This window comes from Taudactylus pleione, unplaced genomic scaffold, assembly GCF_031769625.1.
Source record: "Taudactylus pleione unplaced genomic scaffold, aTauple2 ptg000458l, whole genome shotgun sequence".
NCBI lineage: Eukaryota > Metazoa > Chordata > Amphibia > Anura > Myobatrachidae > Taudactylus > Taudactylus pleione.
The window spans coordinates 1,559,360-1,579,993 of record NW_028284860.1 but is presented as its reverse complement, the minus strand read 5'-3'; the positions used below and the strand labels follow the sequence as shown (position 1 = coordinate 1,579,993).

Genomic DNA, 20,634 nt, shown 5'->3' with positions numbered 1-20,634 from the left:
GGAATGCCTACCGTCTGGGTCCGGCCCCACTGACATCACTAGTGATGACAGTGGGAGTGATTTTGGCTCTGATAGAGCCAAAATCACTCCAGGGCTTGCGGCAGCGAGACCCTACCGCAGGGTCTCCGTCGCAAGCCCGATGGTCGCGATGGTCAAGACCATCGCGACCATCATCATGGACGCTCGCTATAGCTGTGGGTGGTAACCCACAGCTATGCGAGCGTCCATGAGGACGCTCCAAAAAAAGTTAGGAGGGCCCTGATTCAGAGCGAGCGCTCTGGTCAGAGCGTTCAGCTCTGAATCAGGCCCAGAGTTCATAGAAGAGGCCTACAGAACCTTCAAGATTTGTGTGGAAGAATGGGCCAAAATCACACCTGAGCAATGCATGCGACTAGTTTCTCCATACAAGAGGCGTCTTGAAGCGGTCATTACCAACAAAGGCTTCTGTTCGAAGTATTAAATACATTTCAGTAAGCGTGTTCAATACTTTTTCCCTGTGTCATTTTTACATTATTACACATAATTTTAAGTTATGGACATATATGGTTTGATTTCTTTGCATGTGTAGATAGCATGGGTGGCTTTAATCCATGGCACTCAGCCGTCTACGGTGACCACAGCATTTAAATAACTAAAAAAAACCATACATCTGCAGTCACCCAATTACACTCAAAACTGTATTTTATTTAAATTCAGGGAATGTTTGTTCTAAAATATTGCAATAATTGGTTAAGCCAGCCAACTACGTTAAAGTCTTCCCTTCTGGCAATATTATCATGTTCTTTCAACAGCAACACATATTCCTGATGAAAGAACATGACAATATAGTTCTTAAACATTGAAGTTAACTTTGGGGTCCAATGTATTATCCTCATCGCCCTGACCGGAAACAATATCACAGTGTGTGTGTGTCTGAAAAAACAAAAACAGATGATTGGGAACCAGGGGCAGAGAGCCCAAGGAGGATGTGTAGCAGGTGTGCAATAGCAGTAGGTAATGAGAACAAGAGGGAGGAAGGCCCTGCTCATGGTGCAGTCTAAAGGGAAGGGGGAGACAAATGGAAGACATAAGGAGTAAGCCAGTGCAAGGGGAGTTAAGAGGTAGACTACATCATGGTGACATGGTTAAGAGGTGGATGGATATGCTTTTAGGAATAGGTGGGTTTTCAGCGCCTGCTAGAAGCAATGCAGGCTGGGGGATATTCTGATGAAACATGGGAGATCATTCTGATGGTAGGAGGGGGGGGGGGGTGCACTTTCATACAGCAGCCAGTTAGCAGCATACATGTCCAGGGACTTGGTACAAGTAAACTCTGCTAGTTTTATTTTGCAGCATAAAGATAAATTAAACAAATGATTCCCTCTCTCAACATGGAGGAACGTAAACACTTAAAACAACAGTATTAGCATTGTACTACCTGCCAATAATCACAGTGTCTCTCAACAGGCCCGCTGCCTGTTCCCCAGATAGTGAGAGAGATTAGCAACTGATACACCTTATATCAGCCTCTCACAGGTGCTCCAACAATCAATCAATGATGCCAATTAGCTTCTGTCCGCCAGACTGAAGCTTGGAATCTAGCGCACAGGCACGCACTATATACACATACAGTATATACATAAACACATACTAAAAGTTCCCAGGCAGCAATTAATTTTTATAAATTGTCCAATGGTGTGCACCACCTAGAGTGTCCAACCCAATTATGATTCTTATCTTTTTCCTGTTTGGTGATGGTTCAAGTTAAGTGTGGCTAAACACAAACACACACACACACACACACACACACACACACGTGCCAAAAGTCATGGAATAGGTGCCTAGTATTGTGAAGGACCCCCCCCCCCCAGACCGGCGAAGTACAGCAACTTGACGTGGCATTGATTCCACTAGTTTGGGTTTATGTAAGGGGAGCGTGGTGGCCACACTATTCCTCTGAACTCTCCAGAATGCTCCTCGAACCAATTCTGGACAACTTGGGACAGATGACACTGTGCATTATCCTGCTGGAATATTCCATCGTTGTGGGGTACATGAAGTCCATTAAGGGCTGAAAATGGTCATCATCAAGCAATGCAACGTAGCAGTTAAAGGACAATGACGTGTTCAGGTGGTTCAGCAGACCCAACCCATGTGAACACACCCCACACCACCATGAAACCACCACCAGCATGCACGGTGCCTTGTTGACAACTGAGGCCCATGGCCTCATGGGGTCTGGATCACACCTGAACCCTACCATCAGCATGAAACAACTTTAACCGCGACTCATCGGACCATGCCACATGTTGCCAGTCCTCCAGGGTACAATTAGCGACGTCACAAGCCCAGGTGAGGCGCTGTGTCCGGTGTTCAACAAAAATACATGTAAAAAACCTTCTATGAGCATAAGTTTGTTGTTGAAGTAAATGGGAGAAAACACCGCCCTTCCTAGTAGAACATATAGTTAATGAAATTGCTTTAACACTAAATTGCGCTAAACCTTCTGTAACAGGAGTTTTCAATAATAAATTATTCTTCATTTCGGAACATGACTGGACTGCAAGGTTATTCACAGTAATATGAGATGGTCACATTTCCTGTCTTCTTAGAAAAAAAATAATTGCACATTATTTAGTGAATACTTGACCATTCATTACAAACAAAAAAAAAACTTTGAGGGTAACAGAGCCCAGCGCCCAGCTTCCTACCATATCGTTAGTCAATAAGTCCTGCCGAATAATGTGGAACTGCAATCCCGGGTGATGTCCCATGACATGGAATGCTCCGTAGGATTCAGGCTGATGAGCTGGCCTTCCTTGACGGGATGTAGTGAAGAGACCAGCGGCAGCGAAATCCCGGCAAGGGATGCAACATAGTCGTCGAAATACAGGCGCCTATTTTAATCCTGACGCCGAAACACTATGGACGCAAGCCGTAACGAATGTAAGTCCGGGACGTCCTTAGCTTTAGCCGCGCGCGCGGGGGGGGGGGGGGGGATTAGTATTAGGGAGTCTAGCGTTAATGTATCCCCGATACACGTGACACCGTAGAATAAGGAACTTTGAATGTCTGCACGTCTTCGGAAATGGAGTGTCCCATCCATCGGGAACCCACTATCATGTCCCGTTTGAACCTGGATAATTCATGTCATGTCGCCTTGCCATAAGAAGCCTAGTCGGGGTTCAAACAGACTTCCGACATTTCAGATTACAAGTTATGCAGGTCTGGGCATTTCCAAGATGTCACAGTATGGTGGCACCACTTACTATTACCTTTTTCATACTTCTATCCCATGATTTTTGGCACTTCATTGTATATATAGGTCATTATATTATATATAAAAAATGAACAAAGGGGGTGCACTCACCAGTCTTCTAAAATGAGTTTTTATTTCATCTTTTTTTAAAAAAAAATTTACAGCAAAGGTCCATGGCTAGGACCGAAACGTCGGAGCTTTACTATGATGCTGTAAATTTTTTTTAAAAAAAAAGATGAAATAACTCATTTTAGAAGACTGGTGAGTGCACCCCCCTTTGTTCATTTTATATATATATATATATATATATATATATATATATATATATATATATATATATATATAGAGCAACTTTTTATTCTTTCTAAAATGTTGGCGATATAAAGTGTAATAACCCAAATACTGAGGTAATGCCACACCAAACACTATCATTTGGAGCTAAAAACAAGTTGCCAATAAAATATTAAAACTAAATTGACTAATTCTACAATACACCTGGTGTACCTGTTTCCCACTAAAGTCACTGCACATAGTCTGCCCTGCTGTACCTCAGGTAGACCAGAAGATGGCACCACAACACCAGGCAGCATCAGATCTGAAAAGGAGACAAACATCATATGACAGGAAAAAACAATTGTCTCCCCCCTCCCCTCCTGCTTAGAGTGAGAACATCTATATTAACGTGGGGGTAGGGAAGCAACCTATTGCACTTATGAAGTATCTGTCATACCTGGCAGCAAGCTGTTTATGAGAAAATCATATTTGGTCTCTAATCCTTATCAAAAATGCTCATGTATTGGTTTCAGCACTATAGTGGTGCCAGTAAGCAAAAATAGTTTCTTAATGTTCCCTTTAAATGGCTAAATAATGACATACATGTTGCAAGCTTTAAAGCTCCCTTATTGTGTACTAAAACCATGTTGTATATTTATATAGTGTTGTATAATTTCACAAAACACACGTAATTTAGGATCAGGTGACAGTAAGCAGGGACGGGACAATGGAAACAAGATATATAATAAATGGAACATATACAGAGATGATGAGAACATGTGGTTAAGACCATAGGTATAGGACAGATATGGGTAGCTGTACTGTAACGAGACCAAATATTGTTTTTAAATGTCATAATTAATCTATATTACTATAATACTCTCACTTTATGATTAAAAGTGGCGAAACACATGGTAAGTATTTTGGCAACTGTGGCTAATTTAGACTCTGTTGGCTTTAAATTGCCATATATGGGCTTCACAGACTACCACAAATCTCCAGAAACAATTCACATTTATTTTAATAATTTGTTCCCCAAAATACAGTTGGTCAGTGACCACTACTATATTTGCAAAAGATGTGCAGTTATTGGTCAATGGCACTAAGGTAGTCATATAGATTCTGAGTGTTGCATGTGCAATCCTGATATTCAGATCTATCCAATTTAACCACCACCTGTTGTCCTATTGCAGTGGTTCTCAGACTCTGTCCTCAGGACCCCACACAAGTCCCAATTTCCAGGTCACCCAGCAGGTGCACAGGTGTACTCATTACTCACTGACATTTTAAAAGATCCACAGGTGGAGCTAATTATTTCACTTTTCATTCTGTGAGGAGACCTGGAAAACGGTTTGGGGTCCTGAGAACAGAGTTTGAGAACCTGTGTCCTATTGCATACAGACAAATCATTTCAAGTTGACCAAGGTATGACCTTAACAAAAGAAAATGGAACCAACCTATGAGTGATATTGATGGGAAACAGGGCACAATTCCAAAAGAGTTTTTTTCAGTGAGATTTTAATTTTATGTGTTCCTTTACTGTATGCCTCAAGAAACTTTGGGCCTGATCCAGAGGTGCATGCAGTACCAACCTTAGTGCAGCGGAGCGTTTATTTACTAAAGCTCATGTGCGAAAAGTCTAAAAAAAACCACTTACAGCACACGCACGAGCCAATGTGTGTAATGGCGTTTCAGGGGGGAGACTGGTAGGTTTCGCAACATGGCAGCCACAGTGGCCATATTTTGAGAAAGTTACAAGGTAGGTTGCATTCCAGGCAGGAGCTGCTACAACAGTCGATGTTGCTGTGTGTCAATGGTGGAGTAAACGGAACCAGCAGCGTAACTGAGCATTGCTCATATATGTAAAGTATGAGTCACAAGATTTGCTCAATCTGTCGCCCTAAAGTACACCAGGGGAATGCTCAAGCTTACATTGTAAGTCCCTAAACCTAACCCCCCTCCCCCAGGCGGTTAAACACTAAAACACCTGGTTTACCTTCGTTCGGTATGCCGGGCGTTGGTATTTTGCAGTGGGGCTAATGATAGGCGTCGGGATTTCAACGTCTATCTTTAGTCCCCTGTCAGGCTGTCAGTGTCGGGATATAGTCCGGCTATCCCGCCTGCCGGTATCCTGACTGCATCCCCCCCCTGAATGCATACAATTAAACACACTGTATATGCACTTGTACACCATACGGTGTTTGATGTCTGTAGAGACCCACTGACACTCTAAGGGGTCTATTTACTAAGCTGTGTTAGGAGATAAAGTGAACGGTGATAAGGTACCAGCCAATCAGCTCCTAACTGCCATGTCACAGGCTGTGTTTGAAAAATGGCAGTTAGGAGCCGATTGGCTGGCACCTTATCACCGTTCACTTTGTCTCCTAACACAGATTAGTAAATAGAACCCACAGTGCTTAACAGATATTACCTCACCTCCTAGTGACTGATCTTCTGATTGATCCAGAGAGATCTGTGAAAGTCAGTGTATTCCAACACATTTTATTAAACCCCAACACGTGACAATACACGTTGGGTAGATGTGCATATACAAGTGTGTGCAACTGTATGCATCGATTATATTGTATTGTTTGTTAGGTTACTGTGAATATTATAGTAACATTGTAACAGTGAAATTAGCTTTTCTTTTCTACAAAAGTGAACAATATAGACAGTAAACAAATGGACATGATAGACTGTAAACTGCTGCCAAGTAATAAGCTTCAGGCAAAAACTCTATTATGACAGTAGCCACATTCTACTTAATTAAAATGGCCCTGTAAGACAACATTCAATACAAAGTTTTGCGTAATTACATTACTGCATTTTTTTTAAACGCATTCAATATAAATGAATGATTACCTGCTCCGCCTGTCATTTTTTCAAGCACTGGTGGCCAGGTAGTGAAAGCTGGGAGAAGATCTGGATAACGCCACAGAGTATACACTGTGTGGACATAAACAAAAACGCATATTTATAGTTACTTTATCTGCTTTAAAAGACATGGGGCCTGATTCAGACCTACTCGCGAGCGGCTGTCCGCTCGCAAGTGGGTCGATGGTCTGCACTGAGCATGCGCACGACGGAGGGAGCTCCATCGTGCGCATGCGCCAGACGCGACGAGCGAAGGACTTTCCTTCGCTCGCTGTGTCTGATCAAAGGGGGCGTGCTGTCGATGTTGATTGACAGCACGCCCCCTTTGGTGGGCGTGCCTCCCTGACGGGGGCGTTCCCAAGGGAACGCCTACCGTCAGAAGCCGGCCCACTGACATCACTGATGTCAGTGGGAGTGATTTTGGCTCTGATAGAGCCAAAATCACTCCGGGCCTTGCGGTTGAAAACCTCAACCGCAGGCTCCGGCTCGCAGTTTCGATGGTCGCGACCATCGCGGCCATCAAAATGCACGCTCGTATAGGCTGTGGGTGGTGACCCACAGCTATACGAGCGTCCGGGAGGACGCTCCAGAATTATGGAGGGCGGCCCTCATTCAGAGCGAGCGCTCTGCTCAGAGCGTACGGCTCTGAATGAGGGCCATGATCTGCATGTTGTCAATCCATCATGTGATAAACAAAACAAACAATATTAGATTCTCTATATTTCCCTTTTTTATTTTGTAGGGCCTAGCTCCATAAAATAATGCTTCACAAACAATATATAGGTGTTTAACTGACTTTCTTAGAGTCTATTACATGGACTTTAATACGGATCAAATAACAAATGGACACACATGCATCTGCTTTGCTTACAATTTCAGGTCTTCAGTAGTAAGTGTTAACACTCAAGAACGTGCAAAGTAGTTCTACAGGGCTGCAATTGCGTATGCAGGGGGTGATTCAAAGTCTGATAGTAGCAGCTGCGATAGCACTATTATGGTAATGCAGCAGGCAGCATCACGCCTCCTTCATGCACTACTGTTCCGAGCTGCATCCATGGAACATCTGCATGATCCTCTGCCAGCTTGAGTGACCATGGGGACCACTTCCTCAAAAGAGGCCAGGAAATCTCCGTCAGCCGACAAAGATCCTGGCCTCCTCCCTCCCCCCAATAGCAGCGGCACGCCTCCGTTTGGAGGAAACGGAGGCAGTCGCGGCCCCCTCCCATAAACCGAAGCAGACTGAGTCTGCTGTCGCTCTACGCGCAGGGTCGCATACCTGCACTGCACATGCACAGTACAGATCTTGCGCAGACCAGCACAAACGGGGATGTGCGCTAACCAACGGGCGCACATCTCTGAATTAACCCCGCAGTTCACTATGCTGTGGCAAAGCTTTGTAATGCGTTAATAGGCATGCAAATTCTGCTACCTACTCAGGGTTGACAGCAAAAGAGAGGAGAGACATGTGTTAGTACACAGGTGAGGGAGTGTAATGTGTTACTATAGCAGCGATGGACAGGAGATAGAGATTAAATATAAATATATATATATATATATATATATATATATATATATATATATACATACACACACATACACATACATATATATATATACATACATACATACATACACCCTTATACACATCCCACACCACCAGTTGAGCGCTAGGAACAGGGTGGTAGGGAGAGGCAGTAGGTGAGAAGTAGTGGGTGACGCTAAATAGAGGGTTAAAGATAGTGGGTAACGGGGAGAGGCAGTGGGTGATATATATTGGGGCACTGGAAGAGGGCATGAGATGGTGGTGGGAAGGGGGGGGCACTTGCTGAGGGACAGTTAGATGGGGAAGTGGGCTGGTTTGGGGAGGGAAGGGGGGTGACCCTAGAATGAGGGGGGTCAGTGAGATGGTGGAAGACACTGGGCAGGATGGGGGTCACTGGGCAGGATGGGAAGAGGGGGGGAGGATCATCGTGACTGGACTAGCTGGGGCGGTTTTTAGGTTGGGTTAGGGGGGGCAGTGAGATGGGCACAGTGAGGGGGGTCAGTAATTGCAGGGGACACTGGGTTGGACAGTGCCTCTGAGACATAGGGAGCAGACAGGGACATAGGGAGTAGTCAGAGGTGTGCCAGGGGCATAGGCAGCAGTCAGAGGTGTGTCAAGGACATAGAGATCAGTTAGGGCCCAGCAGGTGACAGGTCTGGGGTGCAGCATATTGCAGGGCATGGAGCTGTACCACTGAACCACAGGTGTACACCCAGCAAGCAGAGACAGTGACTGACCTAAAATAGCAGCAGCAGAGTCAGCAGAAGCACTAGTCCCGGCGCCCACCGGCCTCCAGTATCCCATGTTGCGGCTCCTGAAACTTCCACTCCCAGAGGAAAGCATGCCACCGCACAGCGCGGAATTCCCTGACGTCCACAGCACAGCTCCTCCCACCCGAGGCTGCAGCCACTTTTATAGGTTGGAGGAGCTCTTGTAGAGAGGTGGATGCTAGTCCAAGGGGAGGGGCTAGCCACCCGGAAGAGCATATCTAAGCTGGGGCCTGCTACGGCAATGTGTCCTGGCGGCGGCTCATTGGGTTAGGAAAATCTTTTATTATATGTAAAAATACAAAATCTGCTCTCAGCAGCCCCCTGAGCAGTCGGCCTCCAAGTAAAGCACCCAGCACCCCCCACCTCGTTCTCATCCGGATCATTTACAGCGTTGCTTTATTATAAGTCAAATCAAAAGAAAATCTTCTAAACCTGAATTCACCTATGGGTAGGGCGATGGCCTGTGGTCAGTACCCAGTCCATTTGGTTCTCACTAATATCCCTTTCGCACTTGCTCCAATAACCTGGGTTTTTGCACATGACCGCAAAGCAACCTGGGTTACTGTACAGCAGTGTTTTTCAACCTTTTTCTCCAGGCAAACTACGCAAGATTTAAAAATTGCCAAGGCACAGCATCCGGCAATGCGGCGTGCGCGACATATGCAAAAACAACAACATAGGCCCCCACAGAAAACACAACAACATGGCTGGGTTGGCTGGCCGCGGACGGGAGGGTAGTACTCACAGGCCGCAGGCGGGAGGGAGAGAAGGGCTGGGTGGCTGGCTGCGGGCAGGAAGGTAGTACTGGCTGGCCGCGAGCGGTAGGTAAGGGCTGGCTGAGACTCTGTTGGGGCGGGCAGGCAACACGGCATGCTTGACCTGTGATGTCACGCTGCCGCATTTAGGCAGGTCACGGCCCGGGCGTGCCTGAGCCTCTCAGAGGAGCTCAGCGGCAGCACTGCCCGGTTTGCAGTTCTTTAATGTGACCAGCAGCTCTAGCACTGCGGCACACTTCACAACCGTCCGCGGCATAGTGGTTGAAAACCTCTGCTGTACAGTATGAAAGGGTCTGGTTGAAATAACCATTTCACAAGAAGGCTTGAACGCATTTTCAACCCGGCTCAAGATGCAGTGTGAACAGATACCCCGGGGTCGATGCAACCCAGGTCCCGATCCCTGCATAGTAAGAGCCGGCGCTTGGAGATGAGATCATCTCCAGCACCGGCTCATCAGGTGATGCCGATGGTGTTATTGACCCGGCATTAGTGCCTGGGTCGGGCCTCCTGTCTGTAAGGGGTCTCAGCCGGGTAGCACCCGGATGGGAGCGTAAACAAAATCCCGGGTGCGACCCGGCAGTCAGATGTAAAAGCAGTATTAGACAGCTCTGATCTTTTCATATGAAACAAAGCATCATTAAAGAACCACTTGCTAAGCAAAGGTGTGGTTATGCTTTGTGAACATGACTTACTCTATAATACATTAATCATACACACACCTTATTTCTCAACTCTTAATTCATTAACATGAGCAAGAGGAAACTGTCACAATATCATAATGTTTATGTCACGTTCTAAATACTACCTTAACACGACACTGAATACTACAAAAAAAAAAAAAACCCACAAGAAAACGGAGCCCCAATTCACATATGAGTGGGCCTTGGTACCATGCCTTTTAAGGACTTTTAAGTTTCTTAACTCAAGATCTATTTCATTAAGGACGGTTCTCCTTGTCAGCTCCATATCCTGAGGTTTATAAAGAATCATGTTGTAATTAGCCTCTGGGAGATGTTATATACACATTTCCCAACCTGGCAATGATTTAAGGTTTAACCTGCTTAGCCCAAAAGAAAGTGCTCCTAGTCATACACTCAGGGCCTGATTCAGAGCCGGACGCTCTTTGAGAGCGCTCGCTCTGAATCAGGGAGTCCCTGTTTTTTTTTTTTTTTTTTTTTTTTTAAAGACTGCCCCCTGGCCGCTCGCTAAGCTGTGGGTTACCACCCACAGCTTTAGCGAGCGGCCAGGTGATGGTCACGACCATCATGACCTGCGACGAGACCCTTCTGGTAGGGTCTCGTTCCCGCTAGCCCCAGTGAGCTTTTGGCTCTAATAGAGCCGTAAGCTCACCCACTGACATCACTCGTGATGTCAGTGGGGCCGCCCCCAAACGGCAGGCGTTCTTCGGGAATGCCTCCGTTTGGCCAGCCACCCCCCTGCCCGCCTCCAAAACAGGGCAAGCTGTCAATCACAAACGACAGCTGCCCCGCTTTGGTGCGAGACCTGTAGCGACGGAGTGGCCCGTCGCTGGCCGGGTCTCGCGCACGCCGGAGCCGACTCTGGCATGCGCAGTGGGGGACCATCGACACGCATGCGAGCGCTGTGCGCTCGCGAGCGGGTCTGAATCAGGCCCTCAGACCCTACATTGGCTATAACATACAGCCACATGCACATTACTAAGCTGCACAACAATATTTATCTGCCAATGAGTATTTGGTAATCAGAGTTTGTTTGTATAAAATTTAAGCATAATATTCTGTGCAAGAGTCAGTTCAAATTTATATATATATATATATAGATATATATATAGTGTTCCCTCTAGCTCCGGCGGCAGGCAGGGCGCCGGAGCGAGAGAGGGCAATCTTGTGCGCGCGCGCCCGGAAAGGGGGCGTGTCTATAAGACGCGTCCCCTTTTCGTCATACTTGGGGGCGTGCCCGGCGCTTACGGACATGCCGGGCAGCCCCCAAGCACTGCAGAAAGGGAGAATAGATGTCGGGCGCATGTCTATTCTCCGGCGGTGACCGGGTCACCGCATGTTTGTCCACCCGCGGGACACTGCGTCTCGCGGGTGAGAACGGCTCCCGCAGGCTGTTAGGGCAGGGCGCTTTTTGCCCTCCTCCATGAAGGGCAGGGTGCTTTTTGCCCTCCAGAAGGAGGGCAGGGCGCCGCGCCCCGCTAAAACAGCCTAGCGGGAACACTAATAAATATATATATATATATATATATACACACATACATACATATATATATATATACACATACATACATATATATATATATATACACATACATACATATATGTATATATATATATATACACACACACACACACACACACACACACACACACAGAAACAATCGGCACAGGAGAAATTTTAAATAGTATAACTTAGTTAGAAAAATGCGATACACATAGTGTCTCTCTAATATATACTAAATGGATAATTTAATTATATAAATATTTAGGCAAATATCCACCTCATATTTTAATTATAGAGGTACTAAAATTCGTCCAGTCATTGGTGCTCCCCAGAGTCAATATAACGAATATATAAACCCAGAAAGAGAAAGAGAACACTTTAATATAGAGACAAGAAAGTCTAACAGAGAATGCCAACTGTCAATAAGATAAACTAATATGCACTAAAAATTAAGTTTTAAGAAAAATTAGCAATATAATATTAACTGCATATAGAGGCTCATCTATTTGTGTGAGAGAATATCCCACTTCTCAGCATTAAAATTCACCCTACAGAAACAAGTGCTTTTAACTGGAATTTGACTACTTTGGAAAATTATCAAAAACATAAGATTTGGCCAGTGAAAATCTAAAATAAGAATGGGAGGCAACTCTGAACGGATGTTCACAAGATTTAAGGTGGGTACACACCTAAGCGATATATCTGCAGATCGAGTGATCTGCAGATGATGGTCGTTCATACACACTGAACAACCATCATCTGCATGCTGCAGGTCCCGGGAGTTGGGGTGGAGGGTCTGGGGCAGGTCCCGTCAAGCAGGGGACGGGTCCCAATCAACTCCCCACGGCTGCCGCTCTGTGTGTAGACATGTCTGTCCATCGGCTGTGCAGTGCAGCCAATGCGATATGTCTGAACAACACCGTTCACAGACATATCGCTGCTACACACTGGCCGAGGTGCAGCAGATATATTGGCCGAACAATTAATCGGCCAATATATAGGTCAGTGTGTACCCAGCATCAGGGGCCTATTTATCTATTAGTTTTATAATGCGCAATGAGTTTTAAAACTCTTGCATATGATAAATGTTGCTCCGGTCAGTCAATCAGCTCCCAACTGTAATTTTTCAAACAGATGACCGTTACAAGCGTATTGACTGGAGCTCCATTATTATAAGCAATGAGTTTTAAATATGTGGAGTATGATAAGACTCTTTGATAAATAGGCTCCTGTCTGACTGGCTGAATCACTGATGTCTAGCCCAAACCCCTGGACCTAGAAACATCAAGATTGGGGGAGGATATTCATTCCTTGATGGAGGTACCCACTAAGAAGGGGTTTTTTTTTTTTTTTTTATTCGACTTCTAGGCGGGTGAAAAAGCCTGAAATGTTTCCTCCACCTGTGCAATGCCCTGACTGACTGACTCATTGTGGCTGCAACACAGTTGGATATTCAAACACCAACTTTCACCCCAAGTGCTGCCAAACATCACTGACAGTTTATGTTTGAATAGTGAGGGAAGGAAATGTGTTACTACACAGGTAATGGAGGGGAATGTCAAATTTGTTACTACAGGGTGAGGGAAGGGAATGTGTTACAACACGGACGAGGGAGGGGAATGTGTTACTACAGAGATGAGCGAGGATAATGTGTTACTACAGAAGTGAGGGAGGGTAATGTCTTACTATAGCAGTGATGCATTACTCTGGAGGGGAAGGATTAATGTGTTACTGGAGTGGTGAGATGGAAATGGAAACCGTAAATATCTAAGGTCTACCATTTCACCATGTAAGAGTGTGAAAAACATCGATACTTTAAGCACAAACTTGGAACAGTGGGAGAATGATGCACAATTCCAAAGATGCTTTTAAAGGGCTAAATAGGAGTTAACACCATATGAACAAGCCATCATTGATCGCAAAAAAAACAACAAATTTGCCAGGGATAAATAAAGATTTTATGTCAGGAAGAGTTTTCAAGTGACATAGAAATCCCAATAAAAAAGTAACATACAAATATACGGAACAACTTTCATCATCAGTGGAAGAATCTTCTGGCACAGAGAACATTTTTGAATCACCCAACTCAGATAACTATCCACCATCAGCAAGAGGGGAAAAAATCATCTAATCCATCATTTTATAGGAGATCAGAGAGGGAATCACAAGCGGAGACTACGTCAAACAGGTGAAAAACGAGGAGGGGCAAATCGAAGAGAGTAAAAACTTTCAAAGATGGGATTCACCATTCCCCAATCGCTATCAAACCAGAACCACAAGACAACACTCATTTCCAACTCTGAAACAAAAATCATTCACTGCATAGAAGAGCCGGCACTTGGAGATGAACTCATCTCCACGCGCCGGCTCAGCAGTGATACTGGTGACTTCAGCAACCCAGCATTATTGCCTGGTCGGGCCGCATGTATAAATCCTGGGTGCGATACGGCATTTGCGATGTGAAAGGGGTATTACTGAACACCTGAGGAAAGCATGTCAAAGGAACATGCATACAATTGTTGGAATACATGATACTATGGATGCATTCATATTCCTCATCAATACTGGGTGTAGGGGATATGCCCACTTTAAATATAGACCAAATAGAAAGATAAATCCATTTAAAATATCCAAAAGATATTTATTTTTAAGTTTGTACCCCTAAGGACAAGTTAAAACCAACTTAACACTATACAGATAGATTTAAAATATTACACAAATTAGAACCTAAAATATTGGTGTAGTATTGCTTTTCTGTCATCAAAACAAAACAGAGTGGCAGTGGTGACTTTATTTATTTAAACTCAAAGTGCTACCCACCATCTCTCTCGGTTCTTCTATGAAGAAATTAAGCATTATGAGCAGTATTAAGCATTACAAAAATAGTAATTCGTAAAGAAATAGCAACCTTGAGATACATACACTTTCTAAACAACTACAGTTTATAAAACCTACTAATTCATGGTGACAGCTTTGCTTTAATTGCCAATCTTCAGCTATTATGGGAGGTTACCGAAATAGAAAGTGGACAGACCAGGTATACATGTTGGCTAGAAGTAAATCAAATCCACAAAAGTTATACTAATATATATTGCATCAAACCTGTTGGATAAAAAATTCTCTCCAGTTCAAATATGATGGGGTTCCTGTTGTGGGTGTAGATGGTGACAGCATCTCCCTTGTGAGCATAGACTTTAACAACATTCAACTCTTCTTTGGATGGCATTAGTTCAGACTGGTTTTCCGGGGTTAGAGAAGGAAACGCAGAGCTGACATCAGATCGCAGCTTTCTCCTGTTCAAAACAAAATGTCATTTAAGCACAAATTTAATGACAACTGTTCTGACATGAACCAAAACCTCCACCATGAAGAATGTGTTTCCGCTTCACAGTTTTTACTAATGTTTTCACATTATTTACCTATAAACATAACATCAATTATGAAGGTTTTTGCTACACGTTTCACTGCCCAAACACAAATACATTGTGCATTACACTATTTTGTGATCAATTTAGATTTTGCAGTATGATGCTGGAATTTGTGTACATGCACGCAAAAGAATATTAATACAGGTTGAGTCTCCCATATCCAAAATGTTTGGGACCAGGGGTATTTTGGATATCGGAATATTCTGTATTTTGGAATATTTACATAAAATAATGAAATATCTTGGGAATGGGACACAAATCTAAGCACAGAATGCATTTATGTGTTATATACACCTTATACACACAGCCTGAAGGTTATTTTAGACTATATTTTTAATAATTTGTGCTTTAAACAAAGTTTATATTCATTGAACCATCAGAAAGCAATGGTTTCACTTTCTCAGTCATAATAAAAATATTCTGTATTTCAGAATATATAGATATGGGAGACTCAACCTGTACTGTAAGGGCTGCTTTCATGAAGGGATCAAAACACATCAGTTTCAGACTCAACAAATAATGCTCTATTTAACTTTGCTTTGTAATATAAAAGCATTTTGCACTTTAGAGTAAATTACATCAAAGCACTTTAATAAGTCTGAAGACCACACAAACAAAGATATCTAGCTACAGCCCAAGCCCAAGAATGATCAAACTGATATCTTCTAACATTTAATACAACTTAATAGTTGGTCACGCACAAAGCAATCTGGCTGCTAAAACCAATTATCAAACACTCAAATCTATGGCCAAATGGGTCAGTCTTGTGGATCCCCAAATTGTGCATACTTAACGGTGAGTTAATGCATCCAGACTAACAGCCTGATTTGGCTGAAGCTGACAGAACTGCAACATGTTTGGTGTGTAGAATATACCACAGGTTCTCAAACTCGGTCCTCAGGACCCCAAACACTGCATGTTTTCCAGTCTACCTCACAGAATCACAAGGGAAATAATTATCTCCACCTGTGTATCTTTTAAAATGTCAGTGAGTAATGAATAGACCTGTGGTGGGTCCTGAGGATGGAATCCCGACAGCGGCTGCCCGACATGGGTGAAAATCCTGATCGTCCCTAAGGTAAGTATGGACTAACCTAATTCCCTCCATTAGGGGTGCCTAACCCTAATCCCCCCTTCCCGCCGCCTTAACCTAAGTCCCCCCCGGAAACCCTAAACCTAACCCTGCCCCCCCGACGCGTGGCTATCCGCGCTCGGCGTCCCTTCGATTGGGATGCCGGGCGTTGGGCTCCCGGCGTATGTCTAATGATAGGAGTCGGCATATCGACGCCTGTCTTTAGACACTTGCCGGGATATGACAGTCGGGAAGGAGGCTGTAGGGATTAGGCCTACCAGCTTCCCGACTGCATATCCCGAGGACAGAGTTTGATAACCTCTGTAATAGACAATTTCAAATAGATCAAAGCTAACCATTATTTCTTACCAGGATGTGTCATTATGAAAGAAAGAACACTAATGCATGATTAGGAGCAATTTTCTTGCATTGTCTTTAAACAATAATGTGTTTTAAGTAGATCTTTGGAACATAACCAAAAAAAAAAAAAAAACTTAGTACAGGTTGAGTCTCCCATATCCAAATATACCGAAATACAGAATATTCCTAAATACGGAATTTTTTTAGCATGACTGAGATAGTGAAGCCTTCGCTTTTTGATAGTTCAATGTACACAAACTTTGTTTAAAGCACAAACTTATTAAATATATTGCATAAAAATACCTTCAGGCTTTGTGTATAAGGTGTATATGAAACATAAATGAATTTCATGTATGTACACAAACTTTGTTTGAGCCACAAAATTATTGAAAGGACTGTATAAAATGACCTGCAGGCTGTGTGTACAAGGTGTATATAACACATAAATGCATTCTGTGTTTAGATTTGGGTCCTATTCTAAAGATATTTCATTATAGTAGCCAAATATTCCAAAATGCGGACTATTCTGATAACCAAAATAACCCTGGTCCCAAGCATTTTGGATATGGGAGATTCAACCTGTATTAGGAACAGTATGTAGCACCTGCTAAACAGCAAATGTCTGTGGAGACATAAAAATTGGAAACTACATACTTGGTAGATTGTACTGCAGCGTCATGTCGGCTCATGAGAAGCCTCTAGCGTAACCATGATTTTGTGGCTTTGTTTGTTTTCCCCTATTATGCACGCGGCATTTCCACTAGGTGAGATGAATTCTGAGTTACCAAATCTCAGGTGGCTGTGTGGATAAACACCATTCCCTAATGAAAAGCTGTCTTCCCTTTTGTATAAATTGTTAACACTTTGTAAACGAAACCTGCAACAAATTATAATAAAGAAAAACTGTGTGATAATTAGCAATGTAATTTTTATTTTAATAAATACTGAATGTGTAACAGCAAAAAATAAGGGGAGGGAGGTATAGTAAGAAAAGAGGTTATGCCTGGTAATTGCACATATCAGGTGAACACAGGAAAGAAAACCATGAGAATAGAACAGCAATGTCGACATTATCCATGACACCTGACCCTCCTGATCAGCAATATCCGGGAACATCCTAAACAAATTAAACCACCAGGGAGCTAAAGAGCACAGCAATATCCCCACGCCCTGTCATATTGCCACCTACTTATAATACTAATACAGAATGTTGCTACCAACACACTGAGCAGACACAGTACACGAGCAGCGGAACAAGCAGATGCGGAACACTAGCAATGTTCGTGCATGGAAGCTATGTACTACAGAATCTGAGCGGCGGCCATCACCTGTCTGAGCCTTTCATGGCTGTGTTAGACCTCACTTTGAAGGGCTTGGCAAACATGACTGGAACCTGCAGGTGCGGGAGAGCCAGGTACTGCAAGATAATAAAATAAATAAATACACCGGTGTCAGTTCACAGCATGAATTATTCTCTGGGGGCTGCCATGTTTGGTCCGTCCCTCAAAAGCCTCCCTCTGGAAACCACGACCTATCCGGAACTTAGCCTGTTTGCTATTATAGTGCAGAGAAATACCCAGGGGTCTTGTTTTGCAGCTGCACATGGACTGTGCTACTGTTATATAATTTATATTTTGGGAATGAAAAGAGGCTGTAATAGGAGATACTGTACACCATGCTGATATCCTAACCATAAAACGTTGATTTCCTTGCAGCTTGCATATGAAGAGAGACGATTGTGAAGTATGCCGTATGTATGCTCCTGTCTGGGATGGAGGCTTTTTTAAGTCAAAATAAATAAATTAAATAAAAACTACATTTCCAGATTCCACAACAATGCTTGCCCCCCTCCCCCCTAGGAGATGTGACTCTGGATACACACCATACAACGGTGCAACCCAGTGATGCAGCGAGCGATGTAACAATACAGTGAGTGTGCTGTATGATGGCACAATGTATCCTAATGCTGGGTACACACCTGGGCGATGGATCTAGAGCTGTATTGTGTCGTTCATTGCATCGTTCCATCTGATGTGCTGCATGGCAGATGGGTCGATGCATTGAACGATGGCTGGGAACAACAGATCGGGCGTACACACTACAACACCACTACTTTAAACAGAGAACTTCTGAGCATATTGCAAGCCAGTGGCAAACGCAGGATTTTTAGAGGGGGGGTTCCAAATGCTTGATTTTAGAGCGAGTGTGGCCAGTCCATGAAGAGGGCAGAATTAGTACTTATCTAGCTTTAATATGTGTCATACAATGTGTATTGTGTGTCATAATTCCAGCATATACAGGACCAGTGATCACAGTAATACCCCTTTTACACCAGAGCAAAAACCTGGGTTTTTGCTGGGTCTACCCAGGTCGCAGCTCAGTGTAAAAGGGTCCCTGAAAAATAACCCAGGTCAAGTGACCCAGCAATCCAACCCAGGTAGCTACCAGGGTTGGACCCAGGATTGACCCGGGTAATGGTGCAGTGTAAATGGTGCAACTCGGGTTATCTGACCTGGGTCATGCCTAAAATGAGCTGATTGGTGGTTGTGGGGCATTCACCTCCCACTTTTTATGACATCACAGGTTTAGCAGGGCAGACCTGAGTTCAGTGTGAACAGGGCTGACCTGGGAGTAACCCAGGTCGAAGGTGTAGTGTAAATGGGTTGGAACCATGTCCAAAAACCCAGGTCGGACCTGGGTTTTTGGTGGAAAAGAGGTATAAGTCATTTGATGCGGCATTAAGCCATCCTACCTGAGCTGAATGTTTTTATTTTATATGTGGGCACCATTCCAAAGTATTGGAGCAAGTCCAGGAGCCTGGAGGAGCAGCAGAAGAACTTAGTACTGCCCTGGACATATATGTACATATTGGGCTCTATAGCAGTGCATCCCTAATAGTGCATGTTTTCCAGATCTCCTAGTTTATGCACAGGTTATTTATTACTGGCTGATACATGTTAAAAGATCCACAGGTGGTGCAAATTATTTCATTTGTGATACTGAGAAGAACATGTAGCACTAGTAAAATTATATTGTATTACTATTTCTACTGTGGTCATGGTATGTGCTGGGGAGGGGGGTTTCCAGGCAGACAGAAACTCCCCCTGTGTTTGCCTATTCAAGCGGCCACACCGGGCACAGGACCCAACGCTTTTCCCTGCCCAGCGGTGTCCTCCCAGCAAGGCACCACTGGGACTGCCTGTAAGACAAGTGCAGCACCCACTTGTCCCAATTAGCTGAGAGCATCCCTGCGACCGGCACCCAGATTACCTAACACAGACGCAAGTTCCTACAGTGACCTGCATTCACACTGACAGTGTGGATACCAAGTGTCACACTTAGCCGTTAGCACCATCAGCGAGTATCCAAGCGCAGCTCATCACGTGATGCAGATGACATAATTGACCCAGCATTAATGTTGGGTCGGGCACCTGTCTACATAGATAAACGCAGGGGGGGTTCCGTCTGCCTGGAAACCCCCCTCCCCAGCCCGCATCATGACCACAATAGAAAAAGTAATAAAATAGATTGTTACTAGTGCTGCATGTTCTTCTCAGTATCGCAAATGAAATAATTAGCACCACCTGTGGATCTTTTAACATGTATCAGCTAGTAATAAATAACCTTTGCACCAACTAGAAGATCTGGAAAACATGCACTGTTAGAGATGCACTGCTATAGAGCCCAATATGTACATATACAGTATGTCCAGGGCAGTGCTAGGTTCTTCTGCTGCCCCTCCAGGTTCCCGGACTTCTCCAATAGTCTGGAATGGTGCCCACATCTAAAATAAATGAGTTCAGCTCAGGCAGGATGGCCTACTGACACATCTAATGGCTTACTGTGATCACTGGTCCTGAATATGCTGGAATTAATACACACAATCCACTTTGTATGATGCTTATTAAAGCTGGTTAAGTACTAATTCTGCCCTCTTCATTGACAGGCCACACTCGCTCTAAAATTAAGTATTTGGAAACCCCCTTTGGAAATCCTGCGTTTGCCACTGGTCTATAAGGGGTCTCAGCCAGATCGCACCTGGGATGGGCGCTTGAACATAATCCTGGGCACGACCCACTATTCAGATGTAAAAGTGGT

The 20,634-nt window shown here is 44.1% G+C and overlaps 1 protein-coding gene across 5 annotated transcripts in view; it reads right to left on the bottom strand.

Annotated features, from left to right (window-relative positions):
- EIF2D (eukaryotic translation initiation factor 2D) overlaps window positions 1-20,634 on the bottom strand; it is a 113,787-nt gene that overhangs the window by 71,013 nt on the left and 22,140 nt on the right. For 2 of the 5 annotated variants that reach the window (XM_088448557.1, XM_088448554.1), the window contains exons 2-4: window positions 14,779-14,969; window positions 6,374-6,457; window positions 3,743-3,833 (exon numbers count right to left, since the gene is read on the bottom strand). In XM_088448557.1, the coding sequence (XP_088304683.1) occupies window positions 3,743-3,833; window positions 6,374-6,457; window positions 14,779-14,902 (299 nt within the window). In that variant the 5' untranslated portion in view covers window positions 14,903-14,969. Of the gene's footprint in view, window positions 1-3,742; window positions 3,834-6,373; window positions 6,458-14,778; window positions 14,970-17,190; window positions 17,274-17,725; window positions 17,788-17,864; window positions 17,954-20,634 lie in introns of those variants that run through there. The other 3 variants (XM_088448555.1, XM_088448558.1, XM_088448556.1) reach the window with 3 other exon arrangements.